This window comes from Equus asinus, chromosome 9, assembly GCF_041296235.1.
Source record: "Equus asinus isolate D_3611 breed Donkey chromosome 9, EquAss-T2T_v2, whole genome shotgun sequence".
Taxonomy (NCBI): Eukaryota; Metazoa; Chordata; class Mammalia; order Perissodactyla; family Equidae; genus Equus; species Equus asinus.
Window position 1 is genome coordinate 44,548,652 of NC_091798.1, and position 23,429 is coordinate 44,572,080.

The 23,429-nt window shown below is 36.2% G+C and overlaps 1 protein-coding gene across 4 annotated transcripts in view; it reads left to right on the forward strand.

The window, feature by feature from the left end:
* Positions 1-23,429, forward strand: part of CDKL3 (cyclin dependent kinase like 3) — a 100,792-nt gene that overhangs the window by 3,388 nt on the left and 73,975 nt on the right. For 3 of the 4 annotated variants that reach the window (XM_014846418.3, XM_044780467.2, XM_044780475.2), the window contains exons 2-3: positions 1,100-1,294; positions 10,055-10,233. In XM_014846418.3, the coding sequence (XP_014701904.3) occupies positions 1,100-1,294; positions 10,055-10,233 (374 nt within the window). The remainder of the gene's footprint in view (positions 1-1,099; positions 1,295-10,054; positions 10,234-23,429) is intronic. The other variant, XM_070517367.1, reaches the window with a different exon arrangement.

The window sequence follows — 23,429 nt, forward strand, 5'->3', positions numbered from 1 at the left end:
AGGAATCTGGCATTGTATTTTGGCATGTTTTTCTATTAGTCGTGTTTTAAGGATTTTGGTCTATGTATTAGTACAGATAAGTAGAAAAATTGATATTGTACCGTTGGAATAAAGGCAAATGTTTTTTCATAAAAGTATAGTTTTCTAATGAATCCAACATTGAAAATATACTCCTTAATTTTTAGCCAAATGAATAAGTATTTTTGATAATTTGAAAAAGTTAAATATTTGAGACTCAGTTGTAATTAAGTCACTGCGTTCAAAAATAGAATAAACAGCATAAAATTTTCAACCTCATTTATTTTCTAAGCTGATACATGCCATTTGTGACATTTTGAAAGTATTTTAACAGTGATTGTTACCACTCTAAAAATGTGTTTTGCTGCTTAATACAATATTACAGACAATGAAGAAAAAAGTACCCACAAATAATTGTATATTTATGTAAAGTTCCTATAGCTATAAACTGATATTTCACATATCTGAAAAGTTTCTAGATATTTTTATACTCTTTTGTTACAATGTAATGAATTTATAATGTCTGCCTGGAACTTATGTTTTACTCTCTAGAGTTTAGGACCAAACTCAGAGAATAAGTAATTTCTATAAATTCAGATCACATACTCAGTGGCGTTGAAATCCAGGCTCATTTGAAAATATAAGGACCTTTCAAATTTAGCCACAAACCAAGTTAAAGGATAGGAAGATATCTCTTAGCGGCATACCAAATTGTGTTATAGTACATTAATTCTAAATTATTTTAATAAGCAAACACATGCCAATTTGAAGTAAAGCAGTACATCTCCCTTTGTTCTATAAATATTAATTGTGAAAGAGATTAATATTTTATTAAAATAGAAATGTAAGCAAATTAGTTGAGAAATAATCTCCCTTTGTTCTATAAATATTAATTATGAAAGAGAGTAACATTTTATTAAAATAGGAATGTAAGCAAATTAGTTGAGAAATTTCTTTTGAAATGTATGGAGGAAAAGAAGCTGAGAATATTTCTGCTTTTTAAAAAAAATTATGTAGGTGTTACATGTACAAATATTGTGCATGAAATAATTTGTTAAAAATCCATTTCTTTTGTCAATAGCAATTTCGTCATGAAAATCTGGTCAATCTGATTGAAGTTTTTAGACAGAAAAAGAAAATTCATTTGGTGTTTGAATTTATTGACCACACAGTATTAGATGAGTTACAACATTATTGTCATGGACTAGAGAGTAAACGACTTAGAAAATACCTCTTCCAGATCCTCCGAGCGATTGAATATCTTCACGATAATAATGTAAGTGCTTCAGAGTAAGCCAAACTATAGGATGTATGTGATTTGTAAGTGCTACTTAAACAGTATTCTAAAATTATTTTTCTGTACAGTATTAATTGACATCCTGAAAATAGTGTCACTACCTTACAATTTAGTTGCAGAACCAAAAAACATATTGAGCACACAATAATTATAACTATAGGGCAGACCAAGTATGGGATGCTAAAGAAGAGATCAGAGATGTCAGTAATTTGGTATGTAGGAATCAACAGTCAACTGGGGCAGCTTTTATTAGAGACAGTACATTAAAATATTGACAGTCAGGCTAGCTGAAACGAAAGGAGATTTGGAGGTAGGAACTGGAAACTAGGCCAGGGGAATGGCAAGAGAATGTGGATGCCTTTAGGGAAAGAAAGGAGAAATAAAATGGCTGAGAGGTGTAGCGTCTTGTCATTTAACTTATGAAAAATCAAGAAAAGAAAGAAGATCAACTGTTCTGACACTAAACACTAAAAAGTGTTGCCTTCAGCATTGCTTAGGAAGTGTTTAGCTCAGCAGGTTTTTATGGAGATATTTTGTTCCCAGCATGAGCTCTACTTTCTAGAAAGTTAGGTATATATTCAGGAAATAACAGTAAAAGCCTCGAAAATAGTTTTATTAGTAATTTATATAGGCATAACGTCTATATATCCCAGGCTTTATCAGATATCTTAATTTCTAATCTTCTGTCTTGCTAATGGTGCATCTTATTTTGCAGCTTTGAAAAATGTGGTTGTAATAGCAACTGGAATTCAGATTGTGATTTCCTTGCCAGCTGGACCCATGGGGAGGCAGCATAATGTAACAGTTGAGAGCACACAGTCTTTGAAATCAGACTATCCTGGGTTTTCACCCACCAGCTTATTTATGTATAACCACACAATTTGTGTAGTTTATAACTTGCACAATGAGAGATGGTAGCCCCATTACTCTGTGGCCCCAGGAAAGTTATCTAACCTCTCTGAGCCTTGTTTTTCTCATCTGTAAAGTGATACTATAGTACCTCACAGGTATTTTGTAAAGATCAAATTAGGAGTAGGTATAAAATGTTTAGCACTGTGTCACACACATTTTAAGTGCTCAATAAATAGTCCTGGTAGGGAGTCAGGAATAGTTGTGTTAACTGTATCCTTATTGTGCCTTGTCTATAGTAGACTTTAAAAATGTTTTTGGAATAAAGAGAGACACTAGTATGGGCTAGACTGAGAGTAGAAGACTTCAAAGAGGAGGTGAAACTAAAGTAGAATTTTGAACTGTAGCTGGGATTTCATGGGAAGAGGAAATACATCCAGATGGGGTACCACTGTGAGAATAGAGGGAGCCCTGAGTAGGGGAGTTGAGAGTGGTGATAGTCATTTTACAGAGACCAGGCAAAGGGAGATCAGACTGCACAGGTGCCCCTGGGGAGAGGTTTTCCAGAGCCTTGAAATTCATCCTGAGGAGGTTGGACTTTTTCCTGAGGATGCTGGGAAACCATGGGAGGTTTTTGAGCTTTGCTATAACAGGATAAAAACAAAACCTAAGCTTAATTTTGGCAAGAGTAGCGAACAAGTATGGATAGAGACAGAGACATCAGGTGAGAGGCTGCTGTGACAGTCCAGATATGAAGTGGTAAGGGCTTGCACTAGGATAGTGGCAATGGTGAGGAGGGAAGGATGGCAAGGGGAGAGGATGGAAAGACTGCAAAAGAGAAATGACAGGATTTGAGAAACAAGTAGATATGTGATGGATGCAAACAAGGAGAAATCAAAGATAATTACAAGATTTTAAATTTGAGAGCAGGATAATTATGGTGTCAGCAGTAACTTGAGTTTAGAAGAGGGAATTGCTTTTAGATATATTGATATATTTTAAGGGACAGTGGAAATTTTTAAGTAAAAATAGTGGTTAACCAATTACCTAACATGGTCTTAGGCAGTTGTCAGAACTGGATATACGGATTTTGAAACCTTCCTGGTAGAGACCATGGTTGAAGAGGTAAGGATGGATCACTCTCCAGGGGACAGAGAGAAAAGTAAAAGGTAGTTTGCAGCACCAAGTCTGGAAGAATATCCGTGGGGCTGTCGGGGCAGCAGAGAAAGAGGCCTAGACAGGAGCACCTGCATTCTTTTATTCTCTTGGTCTTATCTGGGACCTGGAGTAAAATTATCCCCATCCCTCACCCCAAAGAGTGTTTTAAAGTTAGTTACCTTGGAGAATTAAAGCAACTGTGAATGAAGTGGCTCATTAGAATCTTATTATACTTATTATCTGGGTATCTGGGTTCTGGCCTTGATGATTTAAGGTTATCTTCATGTTGCCAAAAATCAAGAAAGGAGAACTTTATTTTCCTAATATCTCCAAATTTCAGATGACTGGGTTTTTATACAACTGAAATGTCTGCGATACGGTCTACCGTGATATCCCATGTTCCTTTTAATAAGAATTCATGAAGTCAAATACAGTTCAGTACCATAAAAAGCTTTTTATCTCCAGAAGTATTTGTTTACCTTCTTTTGTTTAATAATGAAAATATATTTACTTTTTTATATTGGCTTCTAGGCAGCTCAGATAAAAATTTAATGTTCACTAGCAGTAACTAATTATAGGAATCTAGTTTATCTTTTCTTTCTGTTTTTTTTTTTTAATTTTAAAATTTTGATCTGGTTAATATTATAAGCCTCTTCAAAACCATTTTGGAAGCAGTCAGAGTCTAAATGCAAATATTTGGCCACTTATGGGGGAGAAATGGTTATTCCCTCATTCATTTATTCAACAAATGTTTATTGAGCATCCTCCAGTAGCAAATATTGATTCTAGTAGGTGCTGAGGGTGCAGCCTTGAATAAAAGACTTGGTTCCTACCGTTATGGAGCTTGTTAAATTTTATCCAGTTTTTGGTAAACTTTATGAATTCTGAGTAATTCTGATTAATACCTAAGGACTGTCAATCTTCCTAGGCCCCAACCCCACCTCCTACTCCACAAAGCCTTGCTTCCCTAAATTTAGGCCACTTCTGCGTATTTTTTGCATATTTTGCATAACTCTACTTTTGGCTTTTAAATTCATAGTTTTCCAAACAAGGAATTATTTGAAATTCCTTGAATAATATTATTGTTAACATTTTAATGTTACTTAATATATTGTTAATTTTTTGCTATATGTGCTTCATCTGTTTTGTTTTCTGAAGTATTTTAAAGTAAATTATAAACCTGACATTTTATCTCTAAATACTATGTATGTCTTTAAGAAAGCACATTTTCCTATTTAACTTCAGAATCATTTCTACATCTGCACGATTAACAATTCCTTAATAACATCCAATACCAAATTTATATTAAAATTTACCCAGTTGTTCCTAATGTGTCTTTTCCAGTGATTTATTAAAATCAGAAAACAGTCAAGGACTGCACTTTCCATTTGGCTTCTAGGGCATATAGGAAATTCCCAATCTTGCAGTCTACCTCAGACATTCTTATTCAGTCTCCTTCTGGAAGCTTTTGGCTCATTTTTTATATGCATTAGCAATTAATTGTATAAAATTTGACTGGAAAATTAATTAAACTGAAGCTCTGGTTGATTTAGAACTAAGCTCCCTGAGGCTGTTATAGAGGGTATGGAAATCGAACTGTCTTAGATGGGTGTTTAAATTCAAGCAAATAGGGCTATATAGAGCAGAGGTATTGTAAATCAGATTGTAATATGGAGTTTTACGTAGTTCTGAAGCATTCCACTATAAAGTAAAGGAGAATCAAACTCATTGTTTGAATCCAAAGTCTGATAGTTTACACTATATATAAAAATTATCTCAAAATGGATCAAAGACCTATATGTAAGAGCGAAAACTGTAAAACTCTTAGAAAAAAGCATAGGTGAAAATCTGTGTGACCATGTATTAGGCAATAGTTCTTTAGGTATGGCACTACAAGCAAAACCAATCAAAGAAAATATAGACAAATTGGACTTCATCAAAATTAAAAAACTTTTGTGCATCAAAGGACACTAAAAGTAAAAAGACAATTCACAGAATGGGAGAAAATATTTGCAAATCATATCTGATAAGCATCAAGTATCTGGGATCTATAAAATACAAGCCAACAATAAAAAGACAATCCCATTTAAAAATGGGCAAAGGGCTTGAGTAGACATTTCTCCAAAGAAGATATACAATGGCTGATAGTACATGAAATGATGCTCAATATCATCAGTCATTATGGAAATGTAAATCAAAATCACGATGAGATGCTGCTTCACACCCACTAGGCTGGCTGTAATTTTAAAAACAGACAATAATGAATGTTGGCGAGAAAATAGAGAAATGGAAAACCTCTCTGCTGGTGGTAATGTAAAATGGTGCAGCTGCTATGGAAAGCAGTTTGGCAGTTCCTCAAAAAGTTAAACATAGAATTACCATATGACCCAGCAATTCTACTCCTACATATCTATCCAAGAGAATTGGAAGTGTATGTTCACTTAAAAACCTGCACAGGAATGTTCATAGCAGCATTATTCATGATAGCCAAAAAGTGGAAACAACTCAAATGGTATATCAGCTGATGAATGGATAAACAAAATGAGGTATATCCATATAATGGCATTTATTTAGCCACAAAATGAAGTCCTGATACATGCTACAACATGGATGAACCTTGAAAACGTTAAGTGAAAAAAGACGCAAAAGACCACTTAGTATAAGTTTCATTTAAATGAAATGTCCAGAACAGGCAAATTCATGTTTGTATATCTTATTAATATTTGTGTATCTTATTAAATATTTGCAAAAAAGTGTTTCTTTAGTTCTTTAGACATGGTTTCTATGGCTTTGAACATATTTAAAATAGCTGATTATAGTCTTTGTCTAGCAAGTTCAATGTTTCTCGTTGACTGCTTTTCTTTCCTGTGTATGAGCCATACTTGTTTGTTCACATATCTTTTTGTTTTGGAAATTTTTTGGAATTTGTAATTTTTTTGTTGAAAACTGCACATTTAAAATAACATAATTGGGCGACTCTGGAAATCAGAGTTTCCCATCTCTCAGGGTTTGTTGTTGTTGCTGTTTGTTGTTGTGCCCGTTTGTTTAGTTACTTTTCTCAACTAATTCTGTGAAGTCTGTATTCTTCATCATGTGTGACCACTGAAATCTCTGCTCAGTTAGTTTAGGGGTTCGCTAATGACTGGACAGAGATTTCCTTAAATGCCTGAAACTAATAAATCTCTCAGCCGTATTTACCGAGGAGCTCTCTCTGTGTGTTGGGACATGCCTTTGACGCTCAAGCAGGCAGTTTACAACTCTGCCTTAGCCTTACCTTCCTGCTTGTGCAGAGCCTCAAAGTCAGCCAGAAGTGAGAGCTTAGGATCATCTCAGGTCTTTCCTGGGCGTGTGCACAGCTCTGCATGTGGCCTTCTTGATTCTTAGGAATATGTTGGAGCTTTTCACACCCTTCATGGACATCTCACTCCCAGCCTTTCTTTTTAAGTATTTTGGTCAGCTTGTTGTTTGTGCAGTTATAGCTGCCTCAGGTGGCTATAATGTTATCCAGTAGCTGCTAATTATTTCTGACAAAGGCCCCAGGAGAAGGGCTGTTTGCATTAGGCCAGCTCTGAGTTAGGTCAAATAAAGACAAGCCTTCTAGTAGGATTTTCCAGTGACCTGCTGGACAGGTCAAATGATGACAGTTGTCTGGGAATGAGGCTTTGGAGAAGAAACAGCCCTGTTCTACTCCCTGCCTAGGCTGCTAGGCCACTGGTTTTCACCAAGATTTGGGGGGCTCTTGGTTTACAAAGCTACCAGGAGTGTGCCAAACTGTTTTACAAAGTGGCTATATCATTTTATTTACATTCCCACCAACAGTGTATTCCAGTTTTTCCACATCCTCCCCTGTTATTGTCTTTTTGATTATAGCTATTCTAGTGAGTGTGAAGTGGATTTTTTTTTCGGTGAGGAGGATTGGCCCTGAGCTAACATCTGTTGCCAATCTTCCCCTTTGTTGCTTGAGGAAGATTGTCCCTGAGCTAACAACTGTGCCAGTCCTCCTCCATTTTGTATATATGGGATGCCACCACAGCCTGGTTTGATGAGCAGTATATAAGTCCATGCCAGGGATCGAACCTGCGAACCCTGGGCAGCCAAAGCAGAGCGCACAAACTCAACCACTATGCCACCGGGACAGCCCCAGATTTTTTTTTTTCGGAGAAGTAAAACTGTTTTTATTGACAAATGGCAGGTCATCTATGTAGAAAATCTATGGAATCTATCACAAAGTGTGCAGAACTAATTTGCAAGTTTATCAGAGTTGCAGGATACAAGATCAACATACCAAAATTAACTGTATTTCTATATATTAGCAACAGGTAATCAGAAATTAAAATTAACAATAGCATTACAACAGCATCAAAAATTCTTAGGGAAAATCTGACAAAACATGTACAAGACCTATACACCAAAAACTACTAAACATTGATGAGAGATATTAAAGAAGGCCTAAACAAATAGAAATACTGTGTTTTTGGAGGTCTCAGTGTTATAGTAGAAGACCAAGGAGGGTGTTGTCAAAACAGAATTTTAAAAGGTGGGATTCAGAGAGTACTTTGTTCTCAAGGATAACAAAATTCCACATGTAGTCATGGGGTTATTCGTTGAAAAGAGTGAGAATATTAAGGTATCAACTGGGTGATCTTTCTGCCACGTGTTTAGAACACTGAGGAGGAGGGCAATAGATGTGTGGTGGGCAGAATGTGTGAAGTGGTACCTTAATGTGCTTTTCCATGTCTATTTTTGCTCATGTTAAATCCTCAGATCTAGGCATAATGTCTGGCATATACTAGTCACTCAATAAAAGTTGTGGAAGTAAAAAAAGAACTAATACAGCTTTCTAGATGGTATCTTCAAGGTGGCTCATTACCCTAGGTTAATTTTTTGGCGATTTATGGAGAGAGACTGAGGCAAGAGCCAATCCCAAAGACTTATAACAGTAAGTTGTATAAACAAGGAAAGATCCCAGGTTTCTGTCACTGAGATATTTTCGCTGTACTATGATAATTTGCTGGGGATGAGAATATGCTTCATTCATTTGATAAAGTTTTTATATGCCTTCTTTGTTTTAGGCACTGTAGTGGGCACTGGGGGATGTAGCTTGAACAGGACAGACATACATCTTGCCCTCATGGAGCTTACAGTCTGGTGGGAGTTACAGACTGTAACAGGCAATTAATAATATAGCATGACAAAAACTGAGGGGGGAAGTGCAGAATGATGTGAGAACATATAGAAGGAACATCTAATGCAAACATCTAAGCTGAGGACTGAGGAAATAGTTGGCCAGGCAAAGTGTTCTAAGCAGTTGGAACAGCATCAGCAAATGCAGAGATGAGAAAAATCCCGAAAAATTGAAAGGAAGGGAGGTTGAGAAGGTGAGCAGGGGCCAAATCTTTCAAGGCCTTACAAGCCATTTTAAGGAGTTTCAAATTTGTCCTATGGGATGGGGAATCCTTGAAGGATATTAAGCAGAGAAGTGACATGATCACACATGTAATTTTAAAATAGTACTGTGACTTCATTGCGGACAGTGGATTGGAGGGGATCAGAGTGAATTTAGGGAGACCAGTTGGTAGTATAGTAATTTAGTGGTGAACTGAGGGGACTTAAAGTAGAGAGAGAAGTAGATACGTTAAGAGAGTAGGGGACTAACGGAGAAAAATGCCTTGGTTTCTGGCTTAAGCCATGGGGTCAATGTTAGTTCCACTCACTGAGCTAAAAGACTGTTGACAACAAATACGTTTGGGGGAGAAGATGATGCATTTAATTTTGGATATACTGGGTTTGAAGGGTGTGTGGGTCAGCCTTGTGGGAATTCTTCTGGGCTTCCACTCCTTCTGGAAACCAGGAGAGATATCTTGGTTAGATACAGAAATTTGGAAATCATCAGAATATGGATAGTTACTAAAGCTATTAGGATAGATGAGGTTGAGATGGAGCAGCCAATAGGTGGGAAGAAGCCCAAGAGAGTATGGTGTCCCCATAACTAAGTGAAGAACGTGGTCAAAAGGAAAAAAAAAGAGTAGATGAGATTGCCCAGGAAACATGATGTAGGAGAAGAGAAAGCATAAAACCAGAACCCTACATTTAAGGGACAGATAAAGAAGAACTGCCACAGAGATAGAAGGAGACTGGGAGAATTTTAGGTCCCAGAAGTCAGGAACGGGGCAGTGGTTGGCAACATTTTTATGCTAAGATATCAAGTAAGATATGTATTGAGGAGTGTCTATTGGATACAGCAACAACAAAGTTGTTGATGACCTTGGCTAGAGCAGTTTAATGGAACATGGAAAGAGAGGACAGATTACATTACCTTGATGGATGGTTGAGTGACCAGAACCTAAAGACTGCAAAAAGATAATGTCGTCAAGAGGTTTACCTGTGAAGGAAAGAGAGAAAAGGCAGAACCTGGCACGTGACAGGGAATTAGAGGAACGTTAAACGTTTTTCATTAAGTTCTTTTGATTACTTTTCCTTTTAGGAATGTGATCTACCTTTTTAGTTTTAAGTCTGTTTTCTTGACTTCATTTCATTTTGAGATGACGGATGGCGTAAGAATTGAACATATATAACTATTTAGCTTTTGCACTGTGTAGTTAATCCTTTGCATGTAGTCAGAAAATAGCTTTATTGTCTTAATTAGCTAGATTTTCTCTGTATAATTTTTGAGACATTCTCTAGATAACAAAACCTTATTTTAATGTATTGCATCTTCTGTTTGTTTTTTAGATCATTCATCGAGATATAAAACCTGAGAATATTTTAGTATCCCAGTCAGGAATTACTAAACTCTGTGATTTTGGTTTTGCACGAACGCTAGCAGCTCCTGGAGACATTTATACAGACTATGTAGCCACACGCTGGTATAGAGCTCCAGAATTAGTATTAAAAGATACCTCTTACGGAAAGTATGTATATTTTGGGATCCTGCCTGGCCTTTCCTAGCTATTTCTTTTTCTCTTGGTGTGTCTGTTACCCGTACTACTGACACCCTCTGTCTTTTGTATCTGGGTTGGGGCTAAGAAAGGGACACCTCTAAATAGAACTGAGAGACCCTATAGGCACCTGCCCTGCTGGCTATTGATGTTGCCCTAGCCCCAGGAGACCTGTGCAGACATCCCTCAGGCTGTATCCATGCTCACTTTAAGCTGTGCCCCACCCTTGGTAGAGTTGCCTCCTCTGCTTATCTTTAGCCTCTACATTTTGCAAAGATTTTAAAATCATTTACCTCACTGTGCCAGTCTTATCATAGGAACTGCCAAGTTTCCTAATTCCTGGAATATGGCACCCTCTTTGCAAAGATGGGCAATAATAATTTTTAAACTGTACTGTTCTAGATGCCTCAAAACATAGCATGATCTCGTTCTATTGTGGAATAGTAGAAACACTGTATGAAACAGCAATCTAATATATAAATAACAAACCCTGAAGAACACAAAGGGACCAAGTTGTACAACTTAATACAAGAAATGAGAGTTATTATCATCCCCATTTTAAATAAGTGGACACTCAGACACAGAAAGGTAAACTAGTTTGCCCAGAGTCAATCCAGACTACCTTTTCCACTGTGCTTCCCACTGATGCCCTACGCAGACTGTCTGTGCCTCAGTTACTTTATCTGTATGATGGAAATAATAATAGGACCAGCTTTATAGGTTTGTTGTGAGGGTTAAATGATTTAATGAATGAAAAAGACGAAAATATATTAAGTGCTCAATGAATATAGCCTGCATAAGCTCTCTCTATGTCCCAGTTTTACTCTTTTCAGAGTGTAGCTTAAATTCCTTTTCTGATGCACCACCTAATCCCTGTCCTTTGCCCCCAAATCCCATATCCCCTTCTAAACCCTCTTGTACACTGTCTGTAAATTTTGTGCCAGTAAATATTTAATATGGCCTAGTCTACTCTAGCTCTTTTTTTATCCTTCTTGCTGAAAGATGAGTTCCTTGAGGACAGGTATAATCTCTTGTACTCCACAGAGCCAAAGTTGGTACTTTGTACATGCTAAGTTTGGATTCTATGAGGCTTTACATTGTGTTTGAAATATATTTGCTGGTGAGTCTTTTAGAAAAATCTTTTGATTATAAAACAGATACAAGAAAAGCTCACACAACAAATGTACAGCTCCACCACCAGATCAAAAAATAGAAGTTTGCCGGCCACTCTAGAAGACTGTCTGTGTGTCCTATTCCAATACAACACCTCCTTTCCCCCCAAAGTAACCATGATATTCATTTTTATTATACTAACCAGTTCCTTGCGTTTCTTTATAGTTTTATCACCCAAAAATACATCTACTTAATCTTGCCTTTTTTCATGACAGATTTTTTTGAGAGATGATTCACGTACCGTACAATTCACTCAAAGTATACAATTCAGTGGTTTTTAGTATATTCACAGAGTTGTGCAGCCATCACGATAATCAACTTTAGAACATTTTTATCATCCCAAAAAGAAACCCTAATGCCCATTTGCCGTCACTCCCCATTTCCTCCCAACCCCTCTAGGCCTAGGTAACTACCAGTTTACTTTCATTCTCTATGAGTTTGCCTATTCTGGACTTTTCATATAATAGACTTATGAAATATCTTGTCCTTTGGGACTGACTTCTCTCACTTAACATGTTATTTTCAAGGTTCATCCATGTTGTAGCATATGTCAGTACTTCCTTTCTTTTTATGGCTTAGTAATTCCCATTTTATGCACATACCACATTTTCTTTACCCATTCAGTAGTTGATGGACATTTTGATTGTTTCCACATTTTGGCTATTGTGAATAATACTGCTGGGAACATTTGTGTGCACGTTTTAGCGTGGACATGTGTCTTCATTTGTTTGGGGTGTATACCTAGGAATTGGAATTGTAGGCCATATGGCAACTCTATGTTTAATCTTATGAGGAACTGCCAGACCATTTTCCAAGGTGTCTGCATCATTTTACATTCCCACTAGCAGAATATGAGGGATACAATTTCTCCACGTCCTTGCCAACAATCATTATTACCATTTTTTATAGCATTCCTAGCCTTTCTTTTTTAAATAAATTTTTTATTTTAAAGTAATTTTAGAATTATAGAAAATTTGCAAAGATAGTACAGGATTCCCATATAGCCCTCACCCAATTTCTGCTTTCTTTAATGTTATAATCTTACGCTACTGGTATAGTTGTCAAAACTAGTCTTGCCTTTTTTGTTTAAATAAGGTTTGATATGTTTTTAAATTCTCTTTTAAACTACAGGAATTTCCTCTGTTCCTTTCTTTTTCTCACAACTTGCCTGTTGAAGAACTCAGACCCTTGCTAACAGCCTGAATTTTGTTGATTGCATACTCACAGTGGAGTTCAACATGTTTCTCTGTCCTTTATATTTTGTACAAATTGGCAGCTGGATCCAGAGGCTGGATTAGTCTGAGGTTCAATCCCTTTGGCAAAACTATAGGCAGTATTGTCTTCTTTCATCAGAAGACACATAAGTCTGAATGTCTCTCTTTTTGTGACGTTAGTAGCCATTGATGATTAATGACTAGATCTATCACTTCATTGGGGTTTGCAAAATGGTGGTATTTTAATTTTATCATCTCTGTTTTATTTATTACTTATAATACATTTATAAAAGGACATTTCCCCTTATCTACTATTTGGTTACCTGGGGATATAGTTCATATAGAGAACGTAGGATAAATGCTTGATTTATCAATTTTCAAGATGAATTGTCTCCCAAAGGTGACCCTCAAATGTGATCAATTAATTTTATTAAAATATCATTAGGAACGCATGGACTTAAACATATTTAGTGGGTTTCAATGCACTGCAATTATTATTTAAGTTCAGATTTTTCCATCTATGGCTATTGGGAGCCTTTTAAGTTGGCTCTTGAGTCCTTTTAACATGACCTAGTATATACACTTTGATAGTTTCCTTGTTACCTAACTGACAGGATGTTCCAGGCTCATCTTTCACATTTTTTTGCCCCAGACCTGGAGTCAGCCATTTAACCAAGAAGCCCTGGTATCTTTATGTGGAAAATGGTATTTTAAGACCACAATATGTGATGGATGGCTATGGCTGTGCATATGAATATGTGTGTATATATATCATGGGACTATACTGATACTTCCAATTCAAATTTAGGGCTATAGGACTTTTACTTAACTTATGCATTACTTGTGTACAGTAGTCTCCCCTTATCTGTGGAGGATGTGTTCCAAGATCCCTAGTGGAAGCCTGAAACCTTGGAGTGTAGTGAACCTTATGCAGTTGTTTCTAGATATCGAAAGGGGATTGGTTCCAGGACTCCTCTCCTCCTTGGTTCTAAGACACCAAAATCTGTGGATGCTCAGGTCCCTTAGTCGGACTTCTGTATGTCACAGAGTATGACGGTTACAATCTCTCTGCATCCTCACCGACACTTATTATCTGAATTTTGGATTCTAGTCATCCTAATGGATGTGAAGTGTCATCTCGTTGTGGACTTGGTTTGCATTTCCTAGATGACTAATGATTTTGAGCATCTTTTCATGTGTTTATTGGCCATTCATATATCTTCCTTGCAGAAATGTCTGTTCAGATCCTTTGCTCATTTTTAAATTGGATTGGGTTTTTATTATTGAGTTGGAAGAATTCTCTGTATACTCAGATACAAATTCCTTATCAGATATACGTTTGCAAATATTTTCTCTCATTCTGTAGGTTGTCTCTTCATTTTCTTGATGGTGTGCTTTGAGACACAAAAGTTTTAAATTTTGATGAAGTCCAATTTATTTTTTTTCATTTGTTGCTTATGCTTTTGGTGTTATATTTAAGAATCCTTTGCCAAATCTAAGGTGATGAGGATTTATCCCTATGTTTTCTTCTAAGAGTTTTATAGGTTTAGTTCTTACATTTAAGTCTTTGATACATTTTGAGTTAATTTTTGTATGTGATGTGAGGTAAGGGTCTAACTTCATTTTTTTGCATGTAGTTATCCAGTTGTCCGAGTACCATTTGTTAAAGAGAATATTTTTCCCCACTGAATGATCTTGGCACCCTTGTTGAAAATCAGTTGACCGTAGTGTAAGGATTTATTTCTGGACTTTAGGTCTGCTCCATTGATCTATGTGTTTATCCTTGTTCCAGGACCACAGTCTTGATTACCATTGCTTTGTAGTAAGTTTGAAATCCGGAAGTGTGAGTCCTCCAACTTTGTTCTTTTTCAAGATTGTTTTGGCTATTCTGGGTCCCTTGCAATTCCATATGAATTTTAGGATCAGCTTGAAAATTTTTTTGCAAAATAGAGAGCTAGGATTCTGATAGGGATTGCATTGAATCTGTAGATCAGTTTGGAGAGTATTGGCATCTTAACAATGTTAAATCTGCTAATCTATGAACATAGGATGTTTTTCCATTTATTTACATCTTTAATTTCTTTCCACAATGTTTTGTAGTTTTCAGAGCATACATTTTGCACCTCTTTTGTTACATTTATTCCTAGGTATTTTATTCTTTTTGATCTTATTGTGAATGGAATTTTTTTAAATATCATTTTCATATTGTTTCAATATTTCATATTGAATTCTGCAACCTTTCAGAACTTATTAGTTCTAATAATTGTTTAGTGGATTCCTTAGGACTTATATACAAGATCATGTCATCTGTGAATAGGGATAATTTTACTTTTTCTTTTCTGGTCTGGATGCCTTCTATTTCCTTTATACCTCATTTCTCTGGCCAGAACCTACAGCATAATGTTGAACAGAGGTGGTGAGAGCAGATATCCTTGCCGTGTTCCTAATCTTAGGGGAAAAGCATCCAATCTTTTACCATTAAGTATATGTTAGCTGTGGGTTTTTCATAGATGCTCTTTATCAGGTTGACAAAGTTTCCTTTTATTCCTAGTTTGTTGAGAGTTTTTATCATGAAGGGTTGTTGATCAAAGGCTTTTCCTGCAACTATTTAAATGATCATGTGAAGTTTGTTTTTTAATCTATTGATGTAATTTTTACATTAATTGATTTTTGCATGTTGAAGCAACCTGTGTTCCTGGGACAAGTCCCACTTTTGATGTTGGTGTATGTGTCTTTTTATATGTCCCTGGATTCAGTTTGCTAGTATTTTGTTGAGAATTTGTGTGTCCATTTTCGTAAGAGATCTTAGGAAGAGATATTGGTCTTTAGTTTTCTTTTCTAGTGATATTTTTGTCTGATTTTGGTATCAGGGTCATACTTGTCTCTAAAAGTGAGTTACAAAGGATTCCTTTCTCTTCTGTTTTTTGAAAGAGTTTATGAAGAATTGGTATTCTTTAAATGTTTGGTAGAATTCAGCAGTGATGCCGTCTGGGCCTGGGCTTTCTTATGTGTCTAGTTTTTTGATTACTAATTCAATTTTTTCACTTGATATAGGTTTATTTAGATCGTCTATTTCCTCTTTTTCCTTCTTCTTTTTTTTTTTTTTTGAGGAAGATTAGCCCTTGGCTAACATCTGCTGCCAATCCTCCTCTTTTTTCTCAGGAAGACTGGCCCTGAGCTAACATCCGTGTCCATCTTCCTCTGCTTTATATGTGGGACGCCTGCTACAGCATGGTTTGACAAGTGGCACGTAGGTCCACACCCGGCATCCGAACTGGTGAACCCTGGGCCACCGATGTGAAATGTGCGAACTTAACCGCTGTGCCACCCGGCCAGATCCCTATTTCCTCTTGAGCCAATTTCAGCAGTTTGTATTTTTCTAGGAAACTGTCCATTTAATCTAAGTTATCAGATTTGTTGGTGTACAATTGTTCATTGTATTCCTTTATAATTCTTTTTATTTTTGTAAGGTTGGTAGTGATGCTACCTCTTTCATTTCTGATTCTAATAATTTGAGTCTTCTCTCCTTTTTTCTTAATAATTCTAGCTAAATGTCAAATTTATTGATCTTTACAAAGAACCAGCTTTTGTTTTCATTGATTTTCTCTATTTTAAAAAATTCTCTATTTTGTTAATTTTCACTCTAATCTTTATTATTTTCTTTTTTCTGCTTGCTGTGGTTTTAGTGTCTTCTTTCTTTTTTCCATTGTCTTAAGGTAGAAGGTTAGGTTATAGGCTTGATATCTTTCTTCTTTTTAAGTCTTCTTTCTTAATATAGGCATTTACAGTTATAAATTTTGCTCTAAGCACTGCTTTAGCTGTGTCCCATAAATTTTGTTATGTGTCTTTATTTTCATTTACCTCAAAGGATTTTCTATTTTCTCTTATGATTTCTTCTTTGTCACAGTAGTTATTTAGTAGTGTGCTGTTTAATGTCCAGATATTTGTGAATTTCCCACAATTTTCCTGTTATTTATGTCTAATTTTATTCCATTGTGATAGGAGAATACATCTTGTAGCATTTCTATTCTTTTAAATTTATTGAGGTTTGTTTGTGGCCTAACATATGGTCTATCCTGGAGAACGTTCTATGTGACTTGACGGAATGTATATTCTGTTATTGGATGGAATATTCTATAGATGTCTATTAGGTCTAATTGGCTTATAGTGTTGTTTATGTCTTCTATTTCCTTGTTGATCTTCTGTCTAGTTGTTCTAGAATGTTTATAATTGTTACCGCTTTCTGATGAATTGTTCTTTTATCATTATAAAATGACCCTCTTCATGTCTATAACATTTTTTGCTTGAAGTCTATTTTGTCTGATATTGTTGTAGCCACTCCAGCTTTCTTTTAATTGTTGTTTGCATGATATATCTTTTTCATTCCTTCTACTTTCAATCTGTTTGTATCTTTGAATATAAAGTGTGTCTCCTGTAAACAGCATATAGTTGAATCATGTTTTATTTTTTTTTTTTAAATTCCGGCTGACAATCTCTGCTTTTTGATTGGATTTTCAATCTATTCACATTTAATGTTATTATTGACGTAGCTGGATTTATGTCTACCATTTTACTTTATTTGTGTTTTCATGTATTTTTCCCCTCTGTTCCTACTTTACTGCTTTCTTTTTTCATTTCATGAATATTTTGTAATGTATCAATTTAATTTCTTTAATGACTTTTTTACTATAGTTTTTCAGGGGTTTTTTTAGTGGTTGCTCTCATGTTTAGTGTCTACACCTTAAATTATCAGAATCAGCTTCAGATTTATGCTAGCTTAATTCCAGTGATATATACATAGAAAAGTTATTCCTATATAGCTATATTCCCTTTTCTCTCTTTTTGTGGTATTTTTGCTGTACATATTACATCTATTAATTTTATAAACCCAACAATACAATGTTATAATTATTACTTTACAATCTGTAGTCATTTCCATAACCAAATACAATTTTGCTCCCTCCTACCTTCTTTTGCTGTTATTGGCAAATATGTTACACGTGTATTACATTTCTATATGTTATAGGCCTGACAATATATTATATGCACTTATTTTATCCAATTGCTTTTAAAATCAGTCAAAAAAAAAAAGAAGAAAGATATGAATTTATACTGTCTTTTATAATAACAAAAGTACCTTTACCTGTGCTCGTTTTTCATGTGGATTTTAATTACTGTATGGCGTCACTTGTTTTCAGCCTGAAAAATTTCCTTTAGTATTTCCTGTTAGGTGGGAGTGCTAGCAACAAATTCTCTCAGTTTTTGTTTATCTGGGGAAGTCTTTATTTCTCCTTCATTTTTGAAAGATAACTGCTGGATATAGGATTTTGGGTTAATTTTTTCTTTGAGCATATTGATTATCACTGTCATTGTATCACTGTCTTCTGGCCTACATTGTTTCTATTGAGAAGTCAGCTGTTAATCTTATGGAGGTTTCTCTGTAACTGATGAGTTATTTTTCCTTTGTTTTTTTTTTTTAAGATTTTCTCCTTGTCTTTGACTTTTGGCATTTTCTCTATGATGTGTCTGTGGATCTCTTTGCATTTATCTTACTTGAAGTTTGTTGAGCTTTTTGGTTATTGTCTTTCAATAAATTTGGGCCATTTTCATCCATTATTTCTTCTAATATTTTTTCTTCTCCTTTCTGTCTCTCCTTTACTTTTGGTAGTCCCATTTATGTGTGTTGGTGTGCTTAATGGTGTCCTTTGTTTCTCTGAGGCTCTGTTAAGATTTTTTTCATTCTTTTTTTCTCTTTATTCTTCGAGTTGAATAAATCTCTACTGATCTATCTTTAAGTTCACAAATTCTTTCTTCTTCCTGTTCAAATATTTTGAGCCTCTCTAATGAATTTTTAAATTTCAGTTACTGTACTTTTCAACTCCAGAATTTCCACTTGGGTCTTTTTAAAAAATAACTTCTACTTCTTTGTTGATGTTCTCTATTCCATGTGACATTGTCATCCTACCTTCCTTTATTATTTTAATCATGCTTTCCTTTAGTTCTGTGAATATATTTATAATGGTTATTTTGAAGTATTTTTCTGCTAAATCCAACATCTGTTTAGTCTCACAGGTGGTTTGTGCTGCCTACTTTTTTTCTGGTGCATGGGTCATACCTCATAGGTTTCTTGATGTGTCTCATAATTTTCTGTTGGAACCTGAACATTTTAGATAAAATATTTTAGCAACTCCTGATACAGGACCCCCTTCTCCCCAGACTTATTATTGTTATTTGTTTATATTATAGTGACTTGGATGGATTATTTTATGAAGTCTGTCATCCCCACCCCCCCCTCCCCTGCCACACACAGAGTTAAGCCTCTGTAGTTGCTCTTCAGAGAGGCACAGCTATGAGTAGGCCCATAGTTACTCTGGGATGACAGTATTATTAGTAGGTGTATCTTTCTGTCTTTCTCTGACCATGATGGCTGATTGCTCTATTGTTTTCAACATTGCCTTAGGGCTTAAATCAAATTAAAGTTCTTTGAAGGAATAGTTTCTGTGGTCAGTATTTAATATTTGTTCTGACCCCAGAAGGGCTCCTCCCAATTGTTTTGTTCTCTGGTTCTTGCCTGCAAACTAGCTGGCCTATAGTCTAGGCTGTGTCCATGACTCTCTTCCCAATTGTCTTTTACCACATCCTCCACTGTTCTGGAGAGCACCCTTAAGTTTGAACTTCTCCACAGCCTATTGCAAATGAAGTCAATTGCTTTGGAAGAGATTAGGAGCTATCTGTTTTATGGTTTGCTTCTTCTCCCAGGCAAAATCTCTGAGCCAGGGTTCTGGACTTGGGGTGGAGTTAATGGCAATCTTCTCTCTAAGTGACATTCCTGCTCTAGGAGCTGAGTGCTTAGTTGGCTGTGAGGAGGCAGAAGCCTGAAGTCTTCTCAGCTAAACTTTCCTGGTGTGGAACTACCACCGGGACAGGGCAGGGGTAGTTAGGGCCCCAGTATTCTCACTGTGATACTCCCAAGGTAGAGCCATTGTTCTGTGAGTAGGGGCTGGTCAGAAGAAAGGACCTCACCTCTTGACTATGCTCATCCAGTACTTAGCCTCAGCAAAATGTAGCTGGGGCAGTATGAGAAATGCTGGAGTTCTGCTCCTCCTGGGAATAAAGCCCTTTGACTGGGAGCTAGGGGAAAAGGAAGCCCTGTTTTCTTGGCTGGAACTGTGTAAGGTAGAGTCTTTGCCTTACTGAGATGGAATGAAGGAGGGGGAGTAGTCTTGATTCATATACCACAGACTCACCTTTCTTAAAAAATTTTTATAGATTTTCTTGAATAGATATTTCTTTGCTTGCTGTTTGCCCTTAGGACTATTTCCAGAGGCTTTAATTGTTGTGGATTTTCTTTTCATAATTTTCACCTGTTTCACTGGAGAGTGGGTCAGCAGATCTCATTGCTCTATTGTGATAAAAGTTCATTCCCCTGTGCTTGTTTTTTTTGGGGGGGCATTTTTTTTTGCTGAGGAAGATTCTCCCTGAGCTACTCCCTGAGCTAACATCTGTTGCCTATCTTCTTCTTTTTGCTTGAGGAAGATTAACCCTGAGCTAACATTGGTGTCAATCTTCCTCTGTTTTGTACGTGGATGGCTGCTACAGCACGGCTGCTGACAAGCGGTGTAGGTTCACGCCTGAGGACTGAACCCATAAACCCAGGCTGCCAAAGCAGACCATGCCAAACTTAACAACTAGGCCATGGGGCTGGCCCCTAGGTTTCACCTTTTTTTGTAGATGAGTAGTATTCCATTGTGTGTATATACCACATCTTTGTCCATTCGTCCGTTGATGGGCACTTAAGTTGTTTCCAAGTCTTGGATATTGTGACTAATGCCACAGTAAATATAGGGGTGCATATATCTTTACACATTCGTGTTTTCATGTTCTTTGAATCAATACCCAGCAGTGGAATACCTGGATCATATGGTAATTCTATTTTTAATTTTTTGAGGAATCTCCATACTGTCTTCCATAGTGGCAGCACCAGTCTGCATTCCTACCAGCAGTGTGTAAGAGTTCCCTTTTCTCCACGTCCTCTCCAATGTTTATTTCTTGTCTTGTTAATTATAGCCATTCTGACAGGCATGAGGTGATATCTCATTGTAGTTTTGGTTTGTATTTCCCTAATAATGAGTGATGTTGAACATCTTTTCATGTGTCTGTTGGCCATCTGTATATCTTCTTTGGAAAAACATTTGTTCAGATCCTTTGCCCATTTTTTAATTGGGTTGTTTGTTTTTTGTTGTTGAGTTGTCTGAATTCTTTATATATTTTGGATATTAATCTCTTATCAGATATATGATTTGCAAATATCTTTTCCCAATTATTAGGCTGTCTTTTTGTTTTGTTGGTGGTTTCCTTTGCTGTGCAGAAGGTTTTTAGTTTAGTGTAGTCCTGTTTGTTTATTTTTTCTTTTGTTTCTCTTGCCTGGGGAGACGTGGTAGTCAAAAAGATACTGCTAAGACTATTGTCAAAGAGCTCACTGCCTATGTTTTCTTCTAGGAGTTTTATGGTTTTAAGTCTTACGTACAAGTCTTTGATCCATTTTGAGTTAATTTTTGTGTATGGTGTAAGATAGTGTTCTACTTTCATTCTTTTGCTCGTGGCTGTCCAATTTTCCCAACCACCATTTATTGAAGTGACTTTCCTTTCTCCATTGTATGTTCTTGGCTCCCTTGTTGAAAATTAGCTGTCCATAGATGTGTGGGTTTGTTTCTAGGCTCTCGATTCTGTTCCATTGATCTATGTGTCTGTTTTTGTGCCAGTACCATGCTGTTTTGATTACTATAGCTTAGTAGTATATTTTGAAATCAGAGAGTGTGATACCTCCAGCTTTGTTCTTTTTTCTCAGGATTCCTTTGGCTATTTGGGGTCTTTTGTTGTGTCACATAAGTTTTAGTATTCTTTGTTCTATTTCTGTGAGAAATGTCATTGGAACTTTGCTAGGGATTGCATTGAATCTGTAGATTGCTTTAGGAAATATGGATGTTTCCATTTATTTGCTTTGTCTTTGATTTCTTTCAACAATGTTTTATAGTTTTCAGTATACAGGTCTTTCACCTCTTTAGTTAAATTTTTTTTGTTTTTTTGTTTGTTTGTTTGTTTTAGGAAGATTAGCCCTGAGCTAACTACTGCCAATCCTCCTCTTTTTGCTGAGGAAGACTGGCCCTGAGCTCACATCCATGCCCATCTTCTTCTATTTATATGTGGGACGTCTACCACAGCATGGCGTGCCAAGCAGTGCCATGTCCGTACCCGGGATCCGAACCAGCGAACCCCAGGCTGCCGAGAAGCAGAAAGTGCAAACTTAACCTCTGCGCCACCAGGCTGGCCCCTCTTTAGTTAAATTTATTAGTTAAATTTAGTTAAATTTATTCCTAGCTATTTTATTCTTTTTGTTGCAATTGTAAATGGGATTATATTTTTGATTTCTCTTTCTTCTATTTTGTTGTTAGTGTATAGAAATGCAACTGATTTTCGTATGTTGATTTTGTGCCCTGCAACTTTACCATATTCGTTTATTATTTCTAAGTTTTTTGTTGGGTTCTTTAGGGTTTTCTGTATATAAATCATGTCATCTGCAAATAGTGACAGTTTTACTTCTTCCTGTCCAATTTTTACCCCTTTAACTTCTTTTTCTTGCCTAATTACTCTGGCTAGGACTTCCAATACTGTGTTAAATAAGAGTGACAAAAGTGGGCATGCTTGTCTGGTTCCTGTTCTTAGAGGGATAGCTTTCAGGTTTTCACTGTTGAGTATCACATTGATTGAGTTGTGGATGTTGAACCATCCCTGCATCTTTGGAATAAACTCCACTTGATCATAGTGTATGATCTTTTTAGTGTATTGTTGTATTCAATTTGCTAATATTTTTTTGAGGCTTTTTCCATCTCTGTTCAGTAGTGATATTGGCCTATAATGTTCTTTTTCTGTGTTCTCCTCGTCTGGTTTTGATATCAGGGTAATATTGGCCTCATATAATGATTTAGGAAGCATCCCCTTCTCTTCAGTTTTTTGGAAGAGTTTGAGAAGGATAGGTGTTAATTCTTCTTTGAATGTTTGGTAGAATTCACCAGGGAAGCTGTCTGATCCTGGACTTTTAGTTTTTTGGGAGGTTTTTGATGATTGTTTTGATCTCTTTACTAATGATTGGATTATTGAGTTTCTCTGTTTCTTCTTGATTCAGTTTTGGGAGATTGTATGAGTCTAAGAATTTATCCATTTCTTCTAGATTATCCAATTTGTTGGCATATAGCTTCTCATAGTATTCTCTTAAAATCCTTTGTATTTCTTTTTTAAGATTGGCCCTGAGCTAACATATGTTGCCAATCTTCCTCTTTTTTTTTTCCTTCTTCCCAAAGACCCTCAGTACATAGTTGTATATTCTAGTTGTAGGTCCTTCTAGTTCTGCTATGTGGGATGCTGCCTCAGCATGGCTTGATGAGTGGTGATAGGTCCTGTGCTGAGAATCCAAACTGATGAAACCCTGGGCCGCTGAAGTAGAGTGCACAAACTTAACCACTCAGCCATGGGCCTGACCCCTATCCTTTGTATTTCTGTGGTGTCTGTTGTAATTTCTCCTCCTTCATTTCTGATTTTATCTATTTCTCTCTACTTCTTGTGCCACCCAAACCCCAGGTGAACTCAAGCCTTCTCTCTTATTTTCTTGATCAGTCTGGCTAAGGGTTTGTCAATTTTTTTTGTCTTTTGAAAGAACCAGTTCTTAGTGTCATTGATCTTTTCTAGTGTCTTTTTCATCTCTATTTCATTTCTTTCTGCTCTGAG